The sequence below is a fragment of the Pectinophora gossypiella genome, chromosome 1, assembly GCF_024362695.1.
Source record: "Pectinophora gossypiella chromosome 1, ilPecGoss1.1, whole genome shotgun sequence".
NCBI lineage: Eukaryota > Metazoa > Arthropoda > Insecta > Lepidoptera > Gelechiidae > Pectinophora > Pectinophora gossypiella.
Window position 1 is genome coordinate 5474187 of NC_065404.1, and position 20292 is coordinate 5494478.

A 20292-nucleotide genomic window follows, 5' to 3' on the forward strand; every position below is an offset into this window, starting at 1 on the left:
TTAATATAATTATTATTACGTAGGTATATGAACCTCCAGTTAAAGGAGGGGAGGATGTGCCCAGTAGTGGGTATACCAAGTAAACAAAATTTATAATACCTATTGCAGACGTTGATCGACCTTCTAAAGTATAAAAACTGAAAAAAATCAAATCGTCCTGTTGTATTTGCGTGATCCGCGAACAATCTCAGAAAAGTTGCACAAATATCATAATATATGTACATACTGTATATCTTGTAATATGAATTATTTATTAATATTGAAAGTAGCAGTCATATAGGATAGAATCAACAAGAACAGGATAGGAATATGAACTGTAATATAGGTATTAAAACGTTGTTGTTGCATCGTTCCTCATCCGAGTTTTTTATGGCTGATTTTTATGGTTGATTCGTATAGAAGACTGTCCATTTGAACTGTTGCATTTTTTTATAAACATTTGTATGTTTTATTTGTGTGCAATAGCTATACTCCCGGAAACCCAATGTGGATTTCGTCCGGGTAGAGGTACGGTGGATGCCATTTTTGTTAGATTAATAGATTATAAGGTTGCCTGGAAGAGATTGCTACTTAGCAATAAGGCCGCCTATTGTACTCATTATATTTCTCTTTTGTTTTGTATTTTGTTTTTTCCTGTTTGTGCAATAAAGTATTTGACATGTTATGTTATTATATTGTATATTCCAGTGAGCCAAGATGCCGAGTCCAGACTACAGTGTGGAGCTAGAGCTGGGCGCGCCACCACCAGAGGTGATGGAGTATGCCCGCCAGCATTGCAACGAGGACCCTAACACACGGCTGCAGGCCATCTACCAGTTGCGAGATATGATCTATGGTACGTCGTATATGCTGATGTAGTCACCACTACAGTGTGGGAAGCTGAAAGTTTCGGGAAGTTGAAGAGAAGATGAAGGACATTACTATCCATTATTATTATTATTTGTATGTCGTTTCCATATCTCGGGCCTACGGAGTCTCGGACTTTTGGAAGGCGTGCGTGGGGCCGAAGCCAACACGTAGAGGCCCCTTAATACAGTTTAATCTAAATGTGGTGTGACACCACCCGGCGATTATCCCTGGATGCACTATGGGAGTGCACCCAAAGACAATCCCCGGTTCGTGTAGGACTATTGCATATTATGGGAACAAAGGGAACTGGGCTATTGGGTTGGGGGTTAGTAAACCGGGATACTGGAGCTATGGGGGACTATGGCGCCTGCTCGACCAATGTTGGTAAACATGGATAAAATGAGCAGGCGGTGACTCGCCACTCACTGGATGGGCCACCTATCTAGCCGACGCGATCATTATTATTATTATTTTGATTTGATTATGCACTATGACGTGCTATAACGACACTGGATGACAGAGTTTTAGATCGTTTTGTATTAAAAAAAAAACAAATAGACTAGGCACCCAACACAGGTTTCGTCAAAATAAAAATCAAAGATAGGTATACTTTGTTACACAACATAAACATAATACACGTATATGATATAAATGTGCGGCTTTCTTGTTCTAAAGCAATTTCTTTCAGGCAATTCTATTTAACTTAAGTATTTATAAATTTTAAACAAGAAAAAAGTAATAATAAGTCCGACATTTATCACGTTTTTCTATGACACACAGTGTGCTTTTTCAAACAAACATAGTAATTTCGTGTTTTGACGTTTAGTAAAAAGTAACTGTTTTGACTAGTTGCAAACTAGCCTATTGTGAAACTCAGACAAAACATGAAATGTTCTCACTGTTCTGAGCAAGGTTTCTCAGCAGGTCACGAGTCTATACTTATCCCCAATAATAACATATTTCATTAACCTCTGAGAAAATCTCATTGTACGAAGAAACCGCATTTGTCTTAGGGCACTGTATGGCTGTCTACGGAAGAAAACCACCATAGGGTCTGCATTATGTAACGTAGAGATACTATATTATATGGCGACAACGACCACCGTGGTCCAGTGGTTGAGCGCTGGGCTCACGATCCGGAGTTCCCGGGTTCGATTCCCGGTGGGTACATATCACAAAAATTACTTTGTGGTCCCTAATTTGGTTAGGACATTACTGGCTCATCACCAGATTGTCCGAAAGTAAGATGATCCGTGCTTCGGAAGGCACGCTAAGCCGTTGGTCCCGGTTACTACTTACTGATGTAAGTAGGTATGTAGTCGTTACATGAGTCATGTCAGGGGCCTTTGGCGGTACAATAGTAACTAAAGTAAGGTTGGTACTCCACCTCACAACTTACACGATAGCAGAAGACTATATTACGTATATACTTACAAGTCGCGACAACAAACACTTCAGGACCACGAAACCAAGCCGGCGCGACGGTGTGGTCGATGATTTCCCTCATTCAGCGATTACTTTTTATCGGTCTGCTATGGTCGATTGATTCTTTCAAATATAGTTCTCCTAGAGCGGAGCGAGTCACGTCACAGGGACTGTAACCTGGAACCTGACAGAGGGCAGCAGTAACTGTCAGTGCTATTCAGAGGCGGAGGACAGGAGTCCTAGTATGGCTTTGTAATAGACCACTCTGGGCGCCATCCCACTTGCGTCAGACAGAGTACTGCGGGGCGGTAGGCAAGAGGGAAACCACTGCCCTATTTTTCCCTAAAAAAGTAGCATGGAAAATGCTGCACCGACAAGAGCGTGGCTCTTAAATTGATGATGATGAGACCGGAGCGACTGGGCACCCTCAGGCTAGATGTCTTAAATTGTATACCGGGTGAGAGCCCTCAGCGCTCCCCATTCAGAATACGGCCAAATAGTGAATGCCATATGCGGCAAATATAGAATAAGCACGGAATGTCAAATTAGTTACAAAAGTAACAAAATGTAAATTTAATATAACAGATGAATTCGCAATAAAAATTATTACATTTCTTGAGACCGTGACTTGTACAAAAAAAAGGCCAAGAATAATTCACCCACGCGCACTATAGGGCGTTATTGTAATTTTAAAGGTTACACGTTGATCTATAAGTACGTACTTAGTTCCGACTTCCATGAGTTTCTTCATCATTCATTTCGTCATATCATATTGTGTCAGTACATAGATAGCTCAGTCTCCGTTGTTCCAGTCTGTTTTCTCGGTTGCACTCATTCGTACATCAAATCAAACGAAAACAGAAACTATTTAAAGGATAAGGAATAACCAGTTTACACAAGACTGCATTTAAACTTATAAGTAAGTGTAGTAAATTTTGAATATTTCAGAACGCGGCGAGTGCACCCCTCATCGCATGGACGACAATTATCTCGTGAGATTCCTGCGTGCACGTAACTTCATTCCAGCGAAGGCTCATAGACTGGTGAGTGTTTAATAAGTAAATTCTGAGTCCTCACGAGGATGTTGAAAGGCGCTCCCTAGTTCTGCTCCCGTATCAGGGCGCATAACTTTATTTTGACATGAGCAATTACTAAATTTTATTATATCATAATAATTTCATTGATAAACTGTTCCCATTATATAAAATTAGTATATTTTTAAATTAAGCATCCTAATGAAGTTGAAATTGTTTGCATGATTGGTATATACTGTAAGTGTAAGAATTGACTGATAAATAAAGAAATGTTCCGTGGTAGATTTACTACCAATATTATGCCTAAGCTATTTTTACGGATTCGCCGGATGCATCTAATGTCAGGGAGAAGATTATAGTACGTCACACGAAGAGGATTCTAACTTTTGAACATACTTAACCATGGGTTATACTTACATAATAAGTAAATCTATGCTCTCATATACCTCTCATGTACCTTCAAGTACAAAGAACCACAAAATTAATAACTTTAAACATGCCTACCGTTTTTGTATTAAATCAAATCATAATTTCCTGAAATACTTTGGTGGTGGTACCTAATTAGATATTGACGCAAAATCGCCAGCGCTTGTAGCTAGTTAGGTACCGTAGTAATTATGTCGCATAGCAGAACAAAAACGCTTTCCGAAATCCGAAATGAAAGGTAAAGTACTTCAAATAATAAAATAAACAATTTCGTTGACAAAAGGAATTGTGACTAATTGTCCACTCGCAACAAAAGAGCCCTTTGTTTTAGGAATTAGAAAATTCACAACAGAAATTAGTTAACGAAAAAGGTCACTGAACTTCTAATAAGAATAAAGTTTTTTTGACAAAAATTCAACATTTACTTTGAAGAGGCAAAATATTGGAGTAAGCAGATTACTTAATCCTCCAACGACCTCCTACTTGCGAAGTAATCTAGTTTGTTTACTATGCTATTCAAACAACGTTGAATAAAGTGAACTTTGTTGCAAATGCTTAAGGCTATACGTATTTTTTTTTACCTAGCGTACGCGAGAGCACGCGGTCCATTATCGCACATGAAATCCAATACTGTATTCGCCTTTATCGCCAATAATGAGTGTTTAAATATTGTGATACTTATATGAAAATGGCCAGCATTTCTTTACTCTACATTGTTGCGACATATGATTGGATAGTTTCCTAGTTCAAAGATATATTATGAAATTCTGATTACTAAATAAAGACAGATCTTAAGGTGACAGAAAACGTTTTCTTTTTTCTATTTAAGTAACTTATTTATGAATTTTAATAAAGAAAAATGTAATAATAAGAGCGACATTTTGTCACGATTGTCTATGACGTCACAGGTTGCTTTTTCATACCAACAATTACCATAGTAATTTCGTGTTTAGATGTTTAGTAAAAAGTAACTGATTTGACTACTTGGAAGCTACCCTATTGTTACACGCTTAGAAAACAATGGCTACTTATTGTCTTTAGTTATTAAATACTTATTACTTACTTAAGTACTTTCTTTATAATTATAACTGTCTGCTGTCCAAAAACTATAGACTTTCTACAATTCGCATTTTGTTGAAACCATTCAGACTTTTACGTTTAGGATTTCATGTGCATTGTTATAGTCACTTATGCTGATTGTTATATGCTTAGCTTTCTGTTCTTTATTTTGCTGTCGTCTGGTAGTTGGATTATACCCTTACAGCCGAAAATTTTATGTCATTTTACCATTCTCTTACTTTGCCGAGATCTCAAGTTTTTGCGTATCTCGTGATACAAGATTCACTTTATGATAAGTAATGTTTACATATTTGCGAGTTGAACGTACTCTTTGCCTTTTGGCATTATTATTTATGCCCGATTCTATAATAAATATCCACTTTGTTTGCATTCAACAGACTTCAAAACACGCAGGTATATTTGCGTTACGTTCAAGGTGACTGATGTAGGTAAATATTATTTCATGACGTCACTTGTTCAATGACAAACTTAAAAAAAAAATCAAATTGAAAAATAAACAAATAAAAAGTACAAGTATTTGTAAATCTTTTTATATACTTACCATCGTACCTGGTAGTTATTTTAGAAGCGTATTAGGCTCATAAATTATTATCGTGGAATGTCAATAAAATGGAAATCCAAAAATAACCAACTAACTATAAATAGGCATGCAGCCTAGGTAGCCTAGGTAAATCGTACGAGAACTCGTAAACAGCTATATCTAATGAATATTAAACATCTTAACTTTTTTTACACTAGGTAATAACCTCTTTCGAATTATGTTTCGTCTTCTAGACAAATCTGGATATAACACAGCCAGTTCTAACCATCCATTCATACACTCACTCCTACTTCCCACCGGGGTAAGCAGAGACTATGGAATTCCATTTGCTTCGATCCTCACAGACTACTCTTGGTTTCTCCACATTCATCAATCGCTCCATACACGCACGCCGCGCCAAAGTAAGGAGGCGCGCTTTTTTAAGGATATCTCCAGCCAGTTCTATAGCTTTTCGAATTATTAGACGTAATGTAGATTTTTGGACGATAGTTGCTACTTGTTCGAAATGGGGAGTTGCTAAAGACGCTATTATCGGTGCATCTAAACTATTTGTTTATCTAAGTAGCACTTGAAATGAAGAAATCGACCTTTGGTGTTTGCATAACATAAGTGCTGACTAGTTAGCTAACAAGGAAACGTATTGAGTGGGGTATTGTATAATGTCGTTTGTTTCCTAAGTGCAATCAAGCGGGGTGACACAAGCGTTTCTTACGCATATATTTATTTTGTACTGTTTTGTACACAAAAGTTGGGTGCATACGTTTGTTTGCGAATTGTATACTAAACTTTACGGTTTGCGGAATAGGAATTGACTACATGACAGTTGTAATAATAAAATATTAAATATGTCGGATATGGAAGTTTATCATTTAACAATAATTATACAATAGTTTTTTTATTAGGATAATTTTTAAAATATTTTATTTTTACGAAATAAGAATGCATTTTTTTTATCTGTGTTTTACAAGACCCAAAACACGGGCGGCCATGATTGAGCTTCGTGTGACGTCACATTTCACAAAATAAACAAAAACTATCTGTCGGGGTTCAAGTTATACTGTTTGAGAGTTTTATTTGTTGAAATGTGACGTCACTGGGCAAAATGTCACCTGACCAAACGTTTTTGCGCGAAATTTTAAATTACTTAATGAAGAAAATTATGGTTTTTTTTTCAATTATATAAAGTTTAGTCGAGAAAATAAAATATTTTACGAGGCATACATAAAGCGTCTGTATTTTTTAAAATACTTTTCCACAATCTGTCAACAACATTTTGAATAAATCGACATTGGCCACTAATTTCTTGATTCAATGGTATATGTCAATGTTTGTTTTTCACTTAGATACTTTATTTGTGCCTTCCGACTTAAAACCACCTATTATACCATACAAGGTTGGCTGGAAGCGATCTCTTTTTGAGATAAGCACACCTTTTTTACATCTTTTTTTTGTTAATGTGTGTACTGTTTTCTATACCACACACATCACAGTACCCACACACATCATATAACGTGAAAGACGTGAGGCTTAAACTCAGCAGTGCGTGGATATAGGCTGAATAGATAGACAGATTTTTTGTACTATATGTATAATTATCATTTATATAAAGAAGCAACCTAAGGTGACATTGTCGTAGGTTCGGATTTTCAGATTTATTTGCGGCTCGATAGTGGTTAAGTGGGATTGGGCCGAATATGTTTGTCGCATGCACCCTGAGCGGTGGGCACGGATCGTCACGCATTGGGTGCCTCATGACGGTACAGGCATAGACATCGAAGGAGATGGCGTGACGACTTGTACAGTCATGAGCAATAATAATATAATGTACCCACTTTAGGACTCTGTCGCTCTAACATATTTGACATTTAGTGAGACTTACAGTTCAATTTGTCAAAAAAGTTAAAGTGACATGATACCAAAGTGACATACATATTAATGCTCGTGACCGTACGCTTGCCGGAATACGCACAGGACCGCGATAAATGGAAGGAAGAAGGGGGGCTTTTGCTCAGCAGTTCCCACTGCTTGTAGGCTAGATTAAATTGCGGTCTGATAGGTTCTTGACTTTCTTATACATACACCGGTCGAGTTCTCTTTATTAATATATAGGATCTCATCATCATAAATTCAAAAGCCACGCTCTTGTCGGTGCAGCATTTTCCATGCTACTTTTTTAGGGAAAAATAGGGCAGTGGTTCCCCTCTTGCCTTCCGCCCCGCAGTACCCTGGATCCTGGATCCTGTATATAGAATCTGCCACATCCAAATCCTCTGCTCCCGACAGTGTGTCATCCTTATATTAATTTATCGATTCGTTGCGATGTCTTCTTTTCTTTATTTTCTTGTTATTATTTCCTTTAAGTTTTTTTAGTGAGTTGGCGTATTTGTATGATGATAAATATTTTATAACAAATGAATGTTGTCCTGTTTATACGTATTAAAAAGCAAAGGGTCTAAATTAAACTCAAGGACGATATCCTTAAATGGAAAACGGTTTTCTATATCGCAAATGAATTAAATCGTTTTGTTTCCTGTTTCGGGTTGTTATCATGGGTCAATGCTAAAAATAGGTTTAAGTATTATTTAAATCAAAAACATTCCTATCCAACCACTTGTTAAGAGAAAATGTTAACATAAAAGTCCGGTCTTTCCCGGAATATGAATATGAACGGGACCAAACTTACAAGTTAGGAGTTACTGTGTAAACATGTAATTTAAGTACATAGAATAAAGTATAATACTTACTACGTATAGAACGGTAACTCTTTTCCCCGCACCATTTCCTCGCCGAGCTATGTTCACCGCACCCCTTCTGTATCCTACCTGCCACCATTATCAACACGCACAAGTTACTGTGTGTGTGACGTCTGAGGGCTGCCAATTTTCTCTTTTGTTTTGTATTTTGTTTTTTTCCTGTTTGTGCAATAATGTATTTGTTATATTATGTTATGTTACAGTGCCTAAATTAACCGTCATTACTTACTTAAGTAAGTAGTACTACTTACAAAAGATGCTTTTATAATAATCAGTAAATATTTATTTATTTACCAAACAAATCACTAACAAGAAATTTGAACAATGAAGGTTCATAATATAAATAAATGGGCTTTTCACGTGAACTAAAAAAAAAAACACTGAACTAATTAATTGTATTCATTATGTTTTTATTAAGCAGTTATCTTAGGTTCAATTTTAATGCAAATTATTAGCAAGTTGTCTTATGTTGTATGTCAGGATCGAAGCAAATGGAATTCCATAGTCTGCTTACCCCGGTGGGAAATAGGCGCGAGTTTATGTATGTCTCGTTTACACTTGCACGTTAGGTGGCACACGGCCAGAATGTGATTTTTGTATGCAGTGTCCAGGGTGCATCATCGACTAAACCGAAACGAAAATATCATCATTCATCATTCACCATACATATCAGTAGACCATGATGAAACCAACTCTTATGAAATAATATATTATTTAAATTTAACATACGCGGACTAAAATTGTATAAAAATGAATATATAAACGCTATAAATAGCCTGGCTTTTATGCTCAGTTAACTAAATAGATAAGTATCATGCAAGTAAATTGCGTACACTTATGCAACAGTGACATAAATAAAAACGAGTTTGAAATGCTCATAGGCAAACTACGTATACTTGTTTAAAGTTTAAAAGTACTCTATGTCACTTGAAATAAATACGTTTTTTTTAAATAAGTAGGTAGGATGTTGTAAACACGACGTTAAATGTTCTATGAAAGGATTTTTTGTTGATTATGATATTATGTGTGGGTAACAATACACGTGTCATGGTGTGGTTAACACGTGCTTCGATAATGGACTGTAAGTATTATAATTAATAGATAACTGATTTAAATGTGTGCGATAATCTTTGAATTTGTCAGTGCTATATAAGAATAGTTTGAACTATCTTTTACAATTACATATTCAACTTATTATTCATTCATAATTTCAGTTTAAGTAGGTACCTACATATATTGATTTCGTATAAATGCGAGAGTTCAGCCAAAAAAACATTCCTATTATTGTATTTCACAGAAAATATATATATTTTTTTTTATATAGGAATACTACGCACACTTTAAACATACAAGTCAACCCATGTCAAGATTTCGGCCCATCTGTGCGTAGACATTTTAGTGCGCTACCTACTTTCATACAAGACCATTAACCCGGCCCCAGAGGTGACAGAGTTACCTTCTCTGCCCTCCACTGGGGCAATTCCTGTTCGGCGCGTATATGCCGCGGCGGTGGGCGCCTGACTTCAATAGACCGGAGATGAGATGGTAGCTAAGGTTGAATAGGGACTCAGACCTACGGGGTATAACGTAGAACCAGGGATACGAGTGAAGACCTCAACGGCAGAGCCATCGGTACGGCAATGCAGCACGGAAGAGGAGAGTCACAGGGACCGTAACCTGGAACCTGACAGAGGGCAGCAGTAACTATCAGTACTATTCAGAGGCGGAGGACAGGAGTCCTATTACAGCTTTGATATAGACTACTCTGGGCGCCATCATACTCGCGTCAGATAGAGTACTGCGGGGCAAGGCAAGAGGGAAACCAATGCCCTATTTTTCCCTAAGAAGTATCATGGAGAATGCTTCACTGATAAGAGCATGGCATCTTATATTAGTGATGACGTACTAAGTGTGATTAAATGAACCAACAACACATTGACAGACTTTTTTCTATTATTATTTATCAGTAGGTTGTTATAAATAACACAATACAACACATTATATATAGCACTTTCCGTAAATATTGACACGACCCGCTGTTTGCGGGTCTACTAACCGCGTATACATAATTCGGAGCACTTTTAGACCGCTTTAGAAAACCAGTTTTTTTTTGCGGTTGCTAATTTTAGATGTTTAGTAGGTGTTTATCGGTCGATATTTTTAAATAATAAACAGCTTTGGAACTTAAACAAAAAATAGTAGGTCAGCCAATAGTTGCATAGTGCAAGGACCTCAACGACTTTGTTTACACGAACACGACTAATAAGAGGGAACCGACTAATAAAGGATGGCTTAAGAAATAGTAGACCTTTCAGCATATAATAAGGAATAATACTACGTATAGAATGGTAACTTTCCGCTCCCCACCAGCGACAGCCTTCAATTCGTGTATGAAGTGTCAGGGGTGTGCTTTCTGCGTAATGACGATATAGACAATTCGCATGATCAGGATGAGGATTCGATGGTGTAAATGGTTAATATGATTGGTCCGGCTTGATAAAAACTGCGGGTTCAAGTCCCGTCTGGTTTTAGTGAGACCTTCACAGTAGTTATGAACGTTCCATGACCGATTGCACTAACCCTGGTATCGGAGTTATTATTGAGAAGCTAAAAACATCTGACACGACTTTTGCTGAATTTAATCTGACACAACAAATAAGCTCACGACTATATCTGAATAAGGGTAGTCATAGTAAGCTTGTCCGAAATAAACTCTTTTTTATTTTTTATAGGTAAGTGCCCACGCCTCACCGAGCTTTCTGTTAGACCAACGTGATGGGAGATAATAATTATTTTATTTTTCATTAATTGTTTGCAGATGGTGAACTATTACCAGTTCAAAGAAGAGAATCCAGAATTGTTCGAGAACGTGTATCCCATGGATTTGCGACACATCGGAGACGCTAAAGTGATGTCTGTGCCGCCGTACAGAGATCAAGATGGACGTCGGTTGCTGCTTTATAGACTTGGTAGGTGTCATATCTTTCATGATCCTCCGAGGTCCAATGGTTCACCGTTAGGGACATATCACAAAAATCACTTTGTGGTCCCTAGTCTGGTGAGGACATTACAGGCTGATCGCCCGATTGTCTGATAGTCAGATGTTTCGTGGTTCGGAAGAAACGTTAAGCCGTTGGTCCCGTTTACTATTTACTGATGTAAGTACGTATAGTAGTTACACGAATACTGAGGGGGATGATTCAGACTATGATTCTGAGTTGATATCAAGTGGAATTTCCTGTCGGTCGATATCACTAACACCCTGGATATATATTTTCTAAGTATGCTCCTTTCTTATGTTCTAGTTCATTATTGTAATATTTTTATTCTCTTTCGTAGATGGTGACATAATATTTTATTATATGCATAATATACTGCTTGTTTTAATGATGTAACATATTGCAGCACTCTGCAATTGTTAAACAGTCAGTTTCGTGGACCTTGTGTGTTAAAGAAGGTCAGTTGTTTGACCGAGGTTATATTATGAGCTTAGCGTCTTGTTGTACGTTTCATTAGTACCAACATGTTTAAGTTCACATGTGCATGTGAAAAATGTATAATATTTTGATGGTTATGCGTAATAAAATTGTTTTTATGTGCTTGTATGTACAATACATTATTAAACAAATAAATAATAAAAGGATATGACACCTAACGATAGGCAAAAACAAATGCAATACCTACGAAAAAAGGCAAAATGTATGATGGATATTTCCATCGCAGTGGGATGATGCGGGCTGATGATGATGACACCTAAAACGTAACTAGGCGTACTTATTAGACTTACCCATTACCTAATATTTTTTTCCGATGGTATAACATGTTATCATTGGGTCAACAGTACACTTTTTTTTGAAGTGACTTATTGTAGATTTGCCGCAGATGCCATTAACTACTTGGCCGGAGGAATAGGGAGCGCTGAGGGTTACAACTCGGTACAAAATTTAAGACAACAGGACACTGAGAGTGCCCAGTTGGGCGCGATCTTCGGCTTAGGGCGTCGTCGGTAAACAGAGATTAGTTTTATTAGTAGTCAAAGTTGAAATATGATTTTACCAGTGCCATCTCTTTTAATAACCTACTTATTAACAACATTACAACCTAAACTAAATTTAAATTTGAATTTCAATGAATTATTATTAACTCCAGAACTTTTCAAATTCTTTGAGTATTTAGGTTAGGTCAGCAAAGCGGAAACCCTATGAAAACGGGATAGCTCTAGAAGGAGATGAACTCCAGAATTTTTTGGTCTTTTCCCTCTTTGAAACAAATTTTGTTTTCCTTTCCAGGTCGCTGGGACCCAAAAGCTATATCGGTGGATGAAATGTTCCGAGCCACGATAATGGCGTTGGAGTTGGGTCTGTTAGAGCAAAGGACTCAGATCCTCGGCGGCGTTGCCTTGTTCGACCTGGAAGACATCGGCACCCAGCATGCTTGGCAGATCACACCCAGCGTAGCATCCAAAATTGTTAAACTCTTGGTTGTGAGTATTTTTGTTTGGTTGCACTCGTTCCACGTAGATATAATGGTTATCTTTTTCTTCTTCTATAGTGTGGTGTGCAGAAGAAGAAAATGTAGTTATTATACTAGCTAATTTACCTAGCCCGATGCGTTAAGGGCTGGCATCGAGATCGGGAAAATCGACTCTATTATTTTCGCTCGCGATCGTGGTTACCATGGTTACGCCCACCAATTTGCTATTAGACTACACAATCCGATCACGCAACCGATGGATTGGATCACACAATTGGGTAGTATAATAACTGTTTATTCTATGTTGTACTATTCGGTATAATTTGCACATTAACATAGGACGAAGTATAATAACTTTATGCAGAATGTTGAGGGATGATTCAGCCCATGATCCTGAGCTGATATCAAGTAGAGCTTTTCGTCGTAAAAGTATGGCAATTAATTTAAAAAACAATAAAATTTTCAACAATTTTCCGGGAGGTAATTTCACTGGATATTAACTCAGAATCATGGTCTGAATTATTTCCCAAAGTTTTTGTTATGGTGTCAATATATAACACCCGTAAGCCGCTAAGGAATAAGAGGGACATTAGACGAGAGAGGGCGTTAAGTGGCGGTAGCTTTGTTGAGGAAAATCACATTTTAATGTGATTTGTCAAAAAAGTGCTTACGTGGCTTTTATTGTGAGGCGACGATATTAAAAACACACGAGAACAAACTGTTTGTTATAGAAAATAATGTTCTACCTTTTAAATTCCAGTCCAGCTTCCCAGCGTCGACGTTCGCGATCCACATCATCAACCACTCATGGGTGTTCGACAAGATCTACAACATCTTCAAGCCACTGCTCAACTCGTCCATGCGCGAGCGCATCTACTTCCACGGCCATGACGTCACGTCGCTCCATAAACACATCCATCCTGACCATTTGCCAGAAAGGTAAGTTTGAATGTAACTACATTTGAATGTTCGTTGATACGAGTACTATGCGCTTTTCTACTCCTATATTTTGTGGGTACTCAGTTCATCTTGCGATTAATGTAGTTCTGACTAGCCCAATAGGCAATGTAGTCGTGAGCTTATGACAAAAAAAAACTACCGAGCAACGGATTCAATACTTCCTTTCAATGAAAGTATGTCTGGTGAATAATTACAGCAAATGTTATGAAGTATTTTGATCATTTAGTTGAATTTTAAATTTGAATTTCGAACATTAATATTAAAAATTAAAAACCTTATAACACTAACGGTAAAATGTCATTCATTCTCAATTTTTTGTATTTTTCTGAAGATGTGTACAAAACAAACTCGTGACACATGTTTCGATTTTTTTTCGATGAATTAATTACAGATATGGCGGTATATGGCCTGACTACCCTTGGACGATCTGGTTAGAGTCGCTGAGGAAGAACTATGAGGTTGGCAAGGAACTGCTGGCTCATGGGTACAAGTTTCGTGAAGAGGAGGTGGATCCGGACCTCGTCAGGCGGTTGAAAGACGAAGGCTTAAAATTATCTTGAAGGAACTGTGTCCAGTTGTAGTATCTAAAGCTTAGTAACTTAGGGACCATTTTTGTACATGACATTTTGGAAATTGAGCTTTTATTAACAGATTTGATCTTTTTGTAACATCATTTTTTTCCTTCAAAGCTTTTCTCAGCCATGTAGAGAATTTATTGGCAATTAATCAATATTGTTAATAGAACGATATTACTTTTTAAATCAAGCATGGTAGATTGGGCTGGTAGCTTCTATGTAGTTCTTCTTCTATCGTGTGGGTTGTGAGGTGAATTACCAACCTCATCAACCCTGGTGTCAAAGGCCCCTGACATGGCTCATGTAACGACTACTTACTTACATCAGTAAGTCCCGGTGGGGATATAATAAAAAAAACACTTTGTGATCCCTAGTTTGGTTAGTGCCTATATTTAAAACGGATTTCTTCAGCCCAAGTTATTTCTTCGATTGTAAGCAGGCAAGATTAGTCTTGAAATTAAAGTTGGAACAAGGACAAAACGCGACGCATATAATTATTCAGTGTATCAATTCATAACACCGACTATATTATTTATTTGCATCCAGTATTATATAAGTTATCTTTATATAAATATACCTAACATTTGCTTTTGTAAAAAATATTATTTACTTATTGCTAATGTATTATTTAAGATTAATTGTAATTTCAATGGGCGTTTTGGTACATTTTATGCTCTTAACTTTTGTCTTACTATACTTAAGTAAATATTGTTATCCATTATACTTAATTATTGCTTAGGATTTAGTATCAAACCTATTTACCACATTTCTACGTATTGTTCCTACCATTTTCTATAATTAATTCATTAGGTACCTATTTAAAAATAGGATTTGAAAACTATGTTACGGTCTTTGTAACATTAGAACATTTTTTTTTTAATTATCATGTATAATATTATTATTCTCAATATTATTGTGTTGCCATATACCCCAAAACGATATATAAAGATTGGAGCCATAGGACGAATACTCTAACTATAGAGGCGGCTAATCAGCTCGCGACAACGAAAACTTCAGAACCCCAATACCGACCCCGCCGTCTTAGTCACCGATTTCCCCCATTCAGCGCTTATCGCTGTCGACCCGCTAGCTGTCTCAGCTGTTGTCTTCGACTTCTTAACGTGCCCTCCGAAGCATGGTATCGTCATTGTATTTTTCATCTAGGAATTTCCTGAACTAACCAGGAACAGTTTCACGAAACTAACGGAAGTCAAGGGAATCGAATCCATGGAGGCCGTTATATTATTGATAATTGTTAATAATTTAATACTTATCTTTATAATTCGTAATTCTTAGAAATTAGCATGGATAAGACAAACGATTCGTCAAAAACCTGTGATATGACTACACGTTCAGCGAACGGCATAACTTTTAGATTAATCAATATTTAATTTAGTGCAAAATTAGATTAAAATTGGTTAGGTGTTTACTATATAGTATTATACAATTATATACCTTATCACTCAAAAAAGGTTTGGTTATTGTTTGCAAGAAATATTGACTACTTACATAACTATGCGTTACTTAGTGTAACTAGTTGTGTATTCACAATATTTTTTAGGCAACAATTACCAAACATTTTTTCATTGATAAAGCATTAAACTAGATTTATCTCGATGTGCTTACTTAGCTATGAAGTGCCTATGACGTACAATAAACATTTTTATGACATATTTGTGTTTTTTTTAATCTTAAAATATTTGCAACTTAAACATACTTAATACGTTTTATAGCTCACTCTCTGTTAGTTGGGACTCAAACGTACGTGGTTATTAGTAGGTGTATAGGTACCTAAAATATACACTGTAAACATCTGCCTACCGTTGGGTGATACAGGTATAATAATGCTATGTTATGTGTTACAATATATCAAAGGCAAAGATATATAGATGGCGTACTAATCGTTGGAACCAAACCTATCTACAAACGCAAGTGTTACTTTCGCTGTCATAACATTCGTATGAATTATGTACTTAATTTCAATACGAAATACCTACGTTATAAATGAAATAGACCCTTCATAATGCGGTTACCCTACGCTTTTAGCTGGCGGTTGTCGGTTCCGTCGTGCACTCTTTAAGGTCGATGACCGATACGAGTTCTCCAAATGGGAAATGTCATGAACATTAGTACGTGACTTTGTCCAGATGACAAGGGAAGGAGTCCTTGGACTTGTCTTTTATCGCCAATGACTAATATTAATGGTTCAGTTACATGAATAGGGGCTTTCGATTGTTCAATAAATCCTTGCACAGGGTTGGTAAGATTGGTCATTGACTCACACGACAAAGAAGAAGAATAGATCAGTACAAAATATAAAACCATACCAACCTTACCGTGATTTTATTCAAAGCCAGCCTCTGCTATTAAATGGATGAGAGTATTATTAGAACTGGTGAAATTTATCTACTTCTTAGTCTTGTTAAAATGTAACAACTATATTTATAATCAAATCAAATCAAATCAAATATACTTTATTGCACAGAACTAAAATTTCAACAAACAGACATAACACATGAATACAGTACAATTTGGGCGGCCTTATTGCTCTAGAGCAATTTCTTCCAGGCAACCAACAAAAGGAAACAAACATTTACAACTATATTTAATATAGTAAAAACGTCTGGGGCCCTGTGCCGAGGTTTTCCTTGCAGCTACTTTTCCTCGGCTATACAAGCTGTGAGAAGCTGCAATAGTTTTTGAGGAAGAGACATTAAAAAAAAAAAAAATGTTTATTTCTCTCACTAGCTTAGAACTTGAGTACAAAATACAATGAATACGGGTACAGATTAATAAAGCAGGCGAGAGACTGGTGTCTGTGATAGGCGTAAGCCTGTGTTACAGATCACCAGGCCCCAACCTTCGGACATTACGGAAAGGATGATATGCTTATACAGCGAGCTAATACTTTAAACGAGATTTTGAAACATTCGTTATGTAAAAGTTGACGATACAAATAGTTTTATTTTGTACCAAAATTAAATCAATCTATCCATCTCCCTAACATTATCCCGTTTTTTCACAGGGTCCGCTTACCTAACCTGAAGATTTGAAGGTCGGGTTTTTACAGAAGCGACTACCTGTCTAACCTTTCAACCCGCGATGGAAACCCAGTCCAATACAGGTTAGGTCAAAATTGAATCAATAAAAAACCTAAATAAAAAAATGAAGGATTCCTTCTGCGTAGATGAGCAGGTAACTTGTTAACACGAATTCTTACATTTTATCATGGCGTCCAGGAATTAAAGCCGTTTTTGTGTATGTAACTAATATGAAAACCACGTAAGCTCCTGTTTGAATAATTACATTCCTCACTATAGATACACTCAATTACACTCAAATACTCAAAGAAATTGGGGTTTTGTTGAAGAAAATCACGTCAAAATGTGATTTTTTGAAAAAGGAGCTTACTTGGTTTTCAGTATAAGGCGAATGCGACGATATATTATTTATACACATTATTACATTACTTCTTTGAAAGCTATTTCTATGACAAATGTGGCACAGCACTCTGTGAGTTCATTAACCTTTGGGAGTCTAAGTGATGTTCGAACGCCCCCGAGCGGTTTCGGGACAAAAGGGTGAAGCACGCCTTCCGCCGGCAATGATAAGGAATTTCTAATATTACCCATACACAATGGGTAGGTATTCAAACTCAAATATAATATATTACTACTTACTTTGCACCAAAAGAAAATCAAAGTTCCAAAAGTGTACATGGCAAATAGCGGCCTTATCGCTTAAAGCGATTTCTTCAAGACAACCTTACGAAAATATGTAAAGTGCAAAGATAGCGAATGCCAATGAACGTTTTGACAATAAATTAAGACTAAAATATTTGTAAAATAAAACGGCGAATATTAATGTAGGTATACTTTAAGTAAAATACTGCTTCATCTTTAAACACAAGGACTGAACAACTAACCTAAAGGTGAAACTGATAACATCAATTTTCGCTAATGATTATCTGATAGCTTAGCGCTAGTGTCCAAGGTATTTTCGCTGTTTGAGTCTTCTTCAGAGATCTGTTTCAAGTCAGACCTCCGAGGACATTTGTCGAGCCTCTCGCATCTCGGGAACTTAAAATTTGAAATACTTTTGATTTCCTCGTCACAACTCGCGTCACTCATCTCTAATCGCTGGCGATATTTCCGAAACGTATTCTTTATTCTTGTAAACAAACTATCTTTATTCGATTTCGGAAAAGGCAGGACTTGGTGCATGGGCAACGCCGGGCTTTTTGATTTAACAGGTTCTAAACGGAACTCTGATTGTTCTTTCCTTACTTTGTACTTCGAGAATGTAATTTCTGGGTTTCTAGTCAAGTTACAGCAGCTTTGCGTCGTCTCCTTGGGGTTGATAACTGATTTCTCCTGCAAACGCTTCTTGAGGAAGTGAACGCTGGCAGTGTAGAACAGCTCGTCGTCAGAAGGTTTCCCTAGTGCCACGTCCAGCGTTGGAGCCTCACCATCACTACTCTTTGACGGTCTCGTCAGAAATGGTGGTCGTTGCATCCCTTGTAAAAACTTATCCACTTTATCTTTGATTGCATTTTTATGTAGTCATCGGTAAATCAATCGAAAGGACCGCTCTTAAAAAGTACTAGAAAAAACAGTAATTTCAATTATTAAGTTTAAATAAGATAATATCTAAAATTAAACGATTTTAGTCTCTCCTGACGGATGTTGTCACAATCATAGCGTTGCAATGTCAAAGGCGTTCGTAATCTATTAAAAAGTTTTAGTAGGTCGGCGCCAAAGAGGTTTGCTCTTGTTACGGTGACTATAGTTGGGCAAACAAAGTAGTAAGTGGACAAGTAAACCTAAGTGAAGTTCTCTGGAGGACGTGTGTGTTCTACCCACAGTAGTCTACTTTAGGAAATGAGTAAGTTTTTCAATTTGAACATACGTTCGCTCTTCTCGTAGTGTACTAGATACAGCTACCAGTAAGCTCTGCACGGTGATCGCGCCGCGTGCGGCACGAATTATACCGAGTCCTTGGACCAATAGCCGTTTGACGTCCATCTACGTAGACAGCATTCGTATCGTTTATTGGTCGATGAGCTCAATATAATTCGCGCCGTGCGCGGTTGTCATGCAGACCCGGCAGAGTGATGTTGTTGTGGCGATAATTTCAAGTATCACTCACTCTCAACTCAGGTTTCGAATATATACGGTTTATGCATGAAAAGAGACTTATTTTAAACACGAAATGAGTTCAATTTTAACGCACGGAATATTTGTAACTCAATAAACATAGACCCAATGTTAGGATCATAGTGGGAAATCACTACTGAAAGTAGTTAAGGTCAAAGTTGAGGTCTGTCATTATGAATCACTAAGTTGTTTGTATATTCGTAGATCTACTTAATGCCACCTCTAAGAAGTCATTGACCCTGGGCATCAGTTTTCCGAAACCCTCGTGCCATAAGTACAATGCGAACTTATCTGTAAGTGCGATCAGTCATTAGTTGCCGGAAGTCACTCAAGCTTCGTTTCCCTAAACATCTTGCTCTGTCGTGAACTCTAGAACTCATTTACCCGAACGATACTTAGATTTGCGACAAATGCGACCAGCAGACTCGGACTTCTAAATGTTTTTTTGATGTGACATACCTACGAGTACGAGTACCTATTGTAATTTGCTAGGTACCTCGAATGACATTCGCTATTCGACCTTTTTTTTTTTTGTTTTGAAGTGACTTATTGTAGATTTGCCGCAGATGGCATTAACTACTTGGCCGAACAAATGGGGAGCGCTGAAGGCTCTCACCCGGTACAACGTTTAAGACAACAGGCCTGAGGGTGCCCAGTTGGGCGCGAACCTCGGCTCAGGGCGTCGTCTGAGAGGAAAAATATTTGAAAGAATTAATCGACCCTAGTGGGTCGATAGCGATAAGCGCTGAATAAGGGAAATCGTCGACCACGCCGGCGGGGTCGGGATCGGGGTCCTGAAGTGTTTGGTGTCGCGAGCTGATTGGCTGCCTCTATGGCTAGAGTAATCGGGTCGTCGGGATCGTATATTACGTCCTTCGGACGCCGATACTTTTCAGTACCGTCCCTAAGCGGGATGTATTCGGAAGCCGCAACTACCAGGGGATTCGGGTGGTGCGGAGCAGAATCGAAAAAACGTTTGGAAGCTAATTTGAGCCATTGGGCAATGGTTGGCAGACCTAG

The 20292-nt window shown here is 37.4% G+C and overlaps 1 protein-coding gene across 1 annotated transcript in view; it reads left to right on the forward strand.

Moving 5' to 3' along the window:
* Positions 1-15787, forward strand: part of LOC126378045 (alpha-tocopherol transfer protein-like) — a 63921-nt gene extending 48134 nt beyond the window's left edge. The window contains exons 2-7 of the mRNA XM_050026175.1: positions 688-835; positions 3223-3317; positions 10927-11077; positions 12398-12591; positions 13342-13520; positions 13933-15787. Coding sequence (XP_049882132.1) covers positions 697-835; positions 3223-3317; positions 10927-11077; positions 12398-12591; positions 13342-13520; positions 13933-14101 — 927 coding nt within the window. The 5' untranslated portion in view covers positions 688-696 and the 3' untranslated portion in view covers positions 14102-15787. The remainder of the gene's footprint in view (positions 1-687; positions 836-3222; positions 3318-10926; positions 11078-12397; positions 12592-13341; positions 13521-13932) is intronic.
* Positions 15788-20292: the final 4505 nt, after the last annotated feature.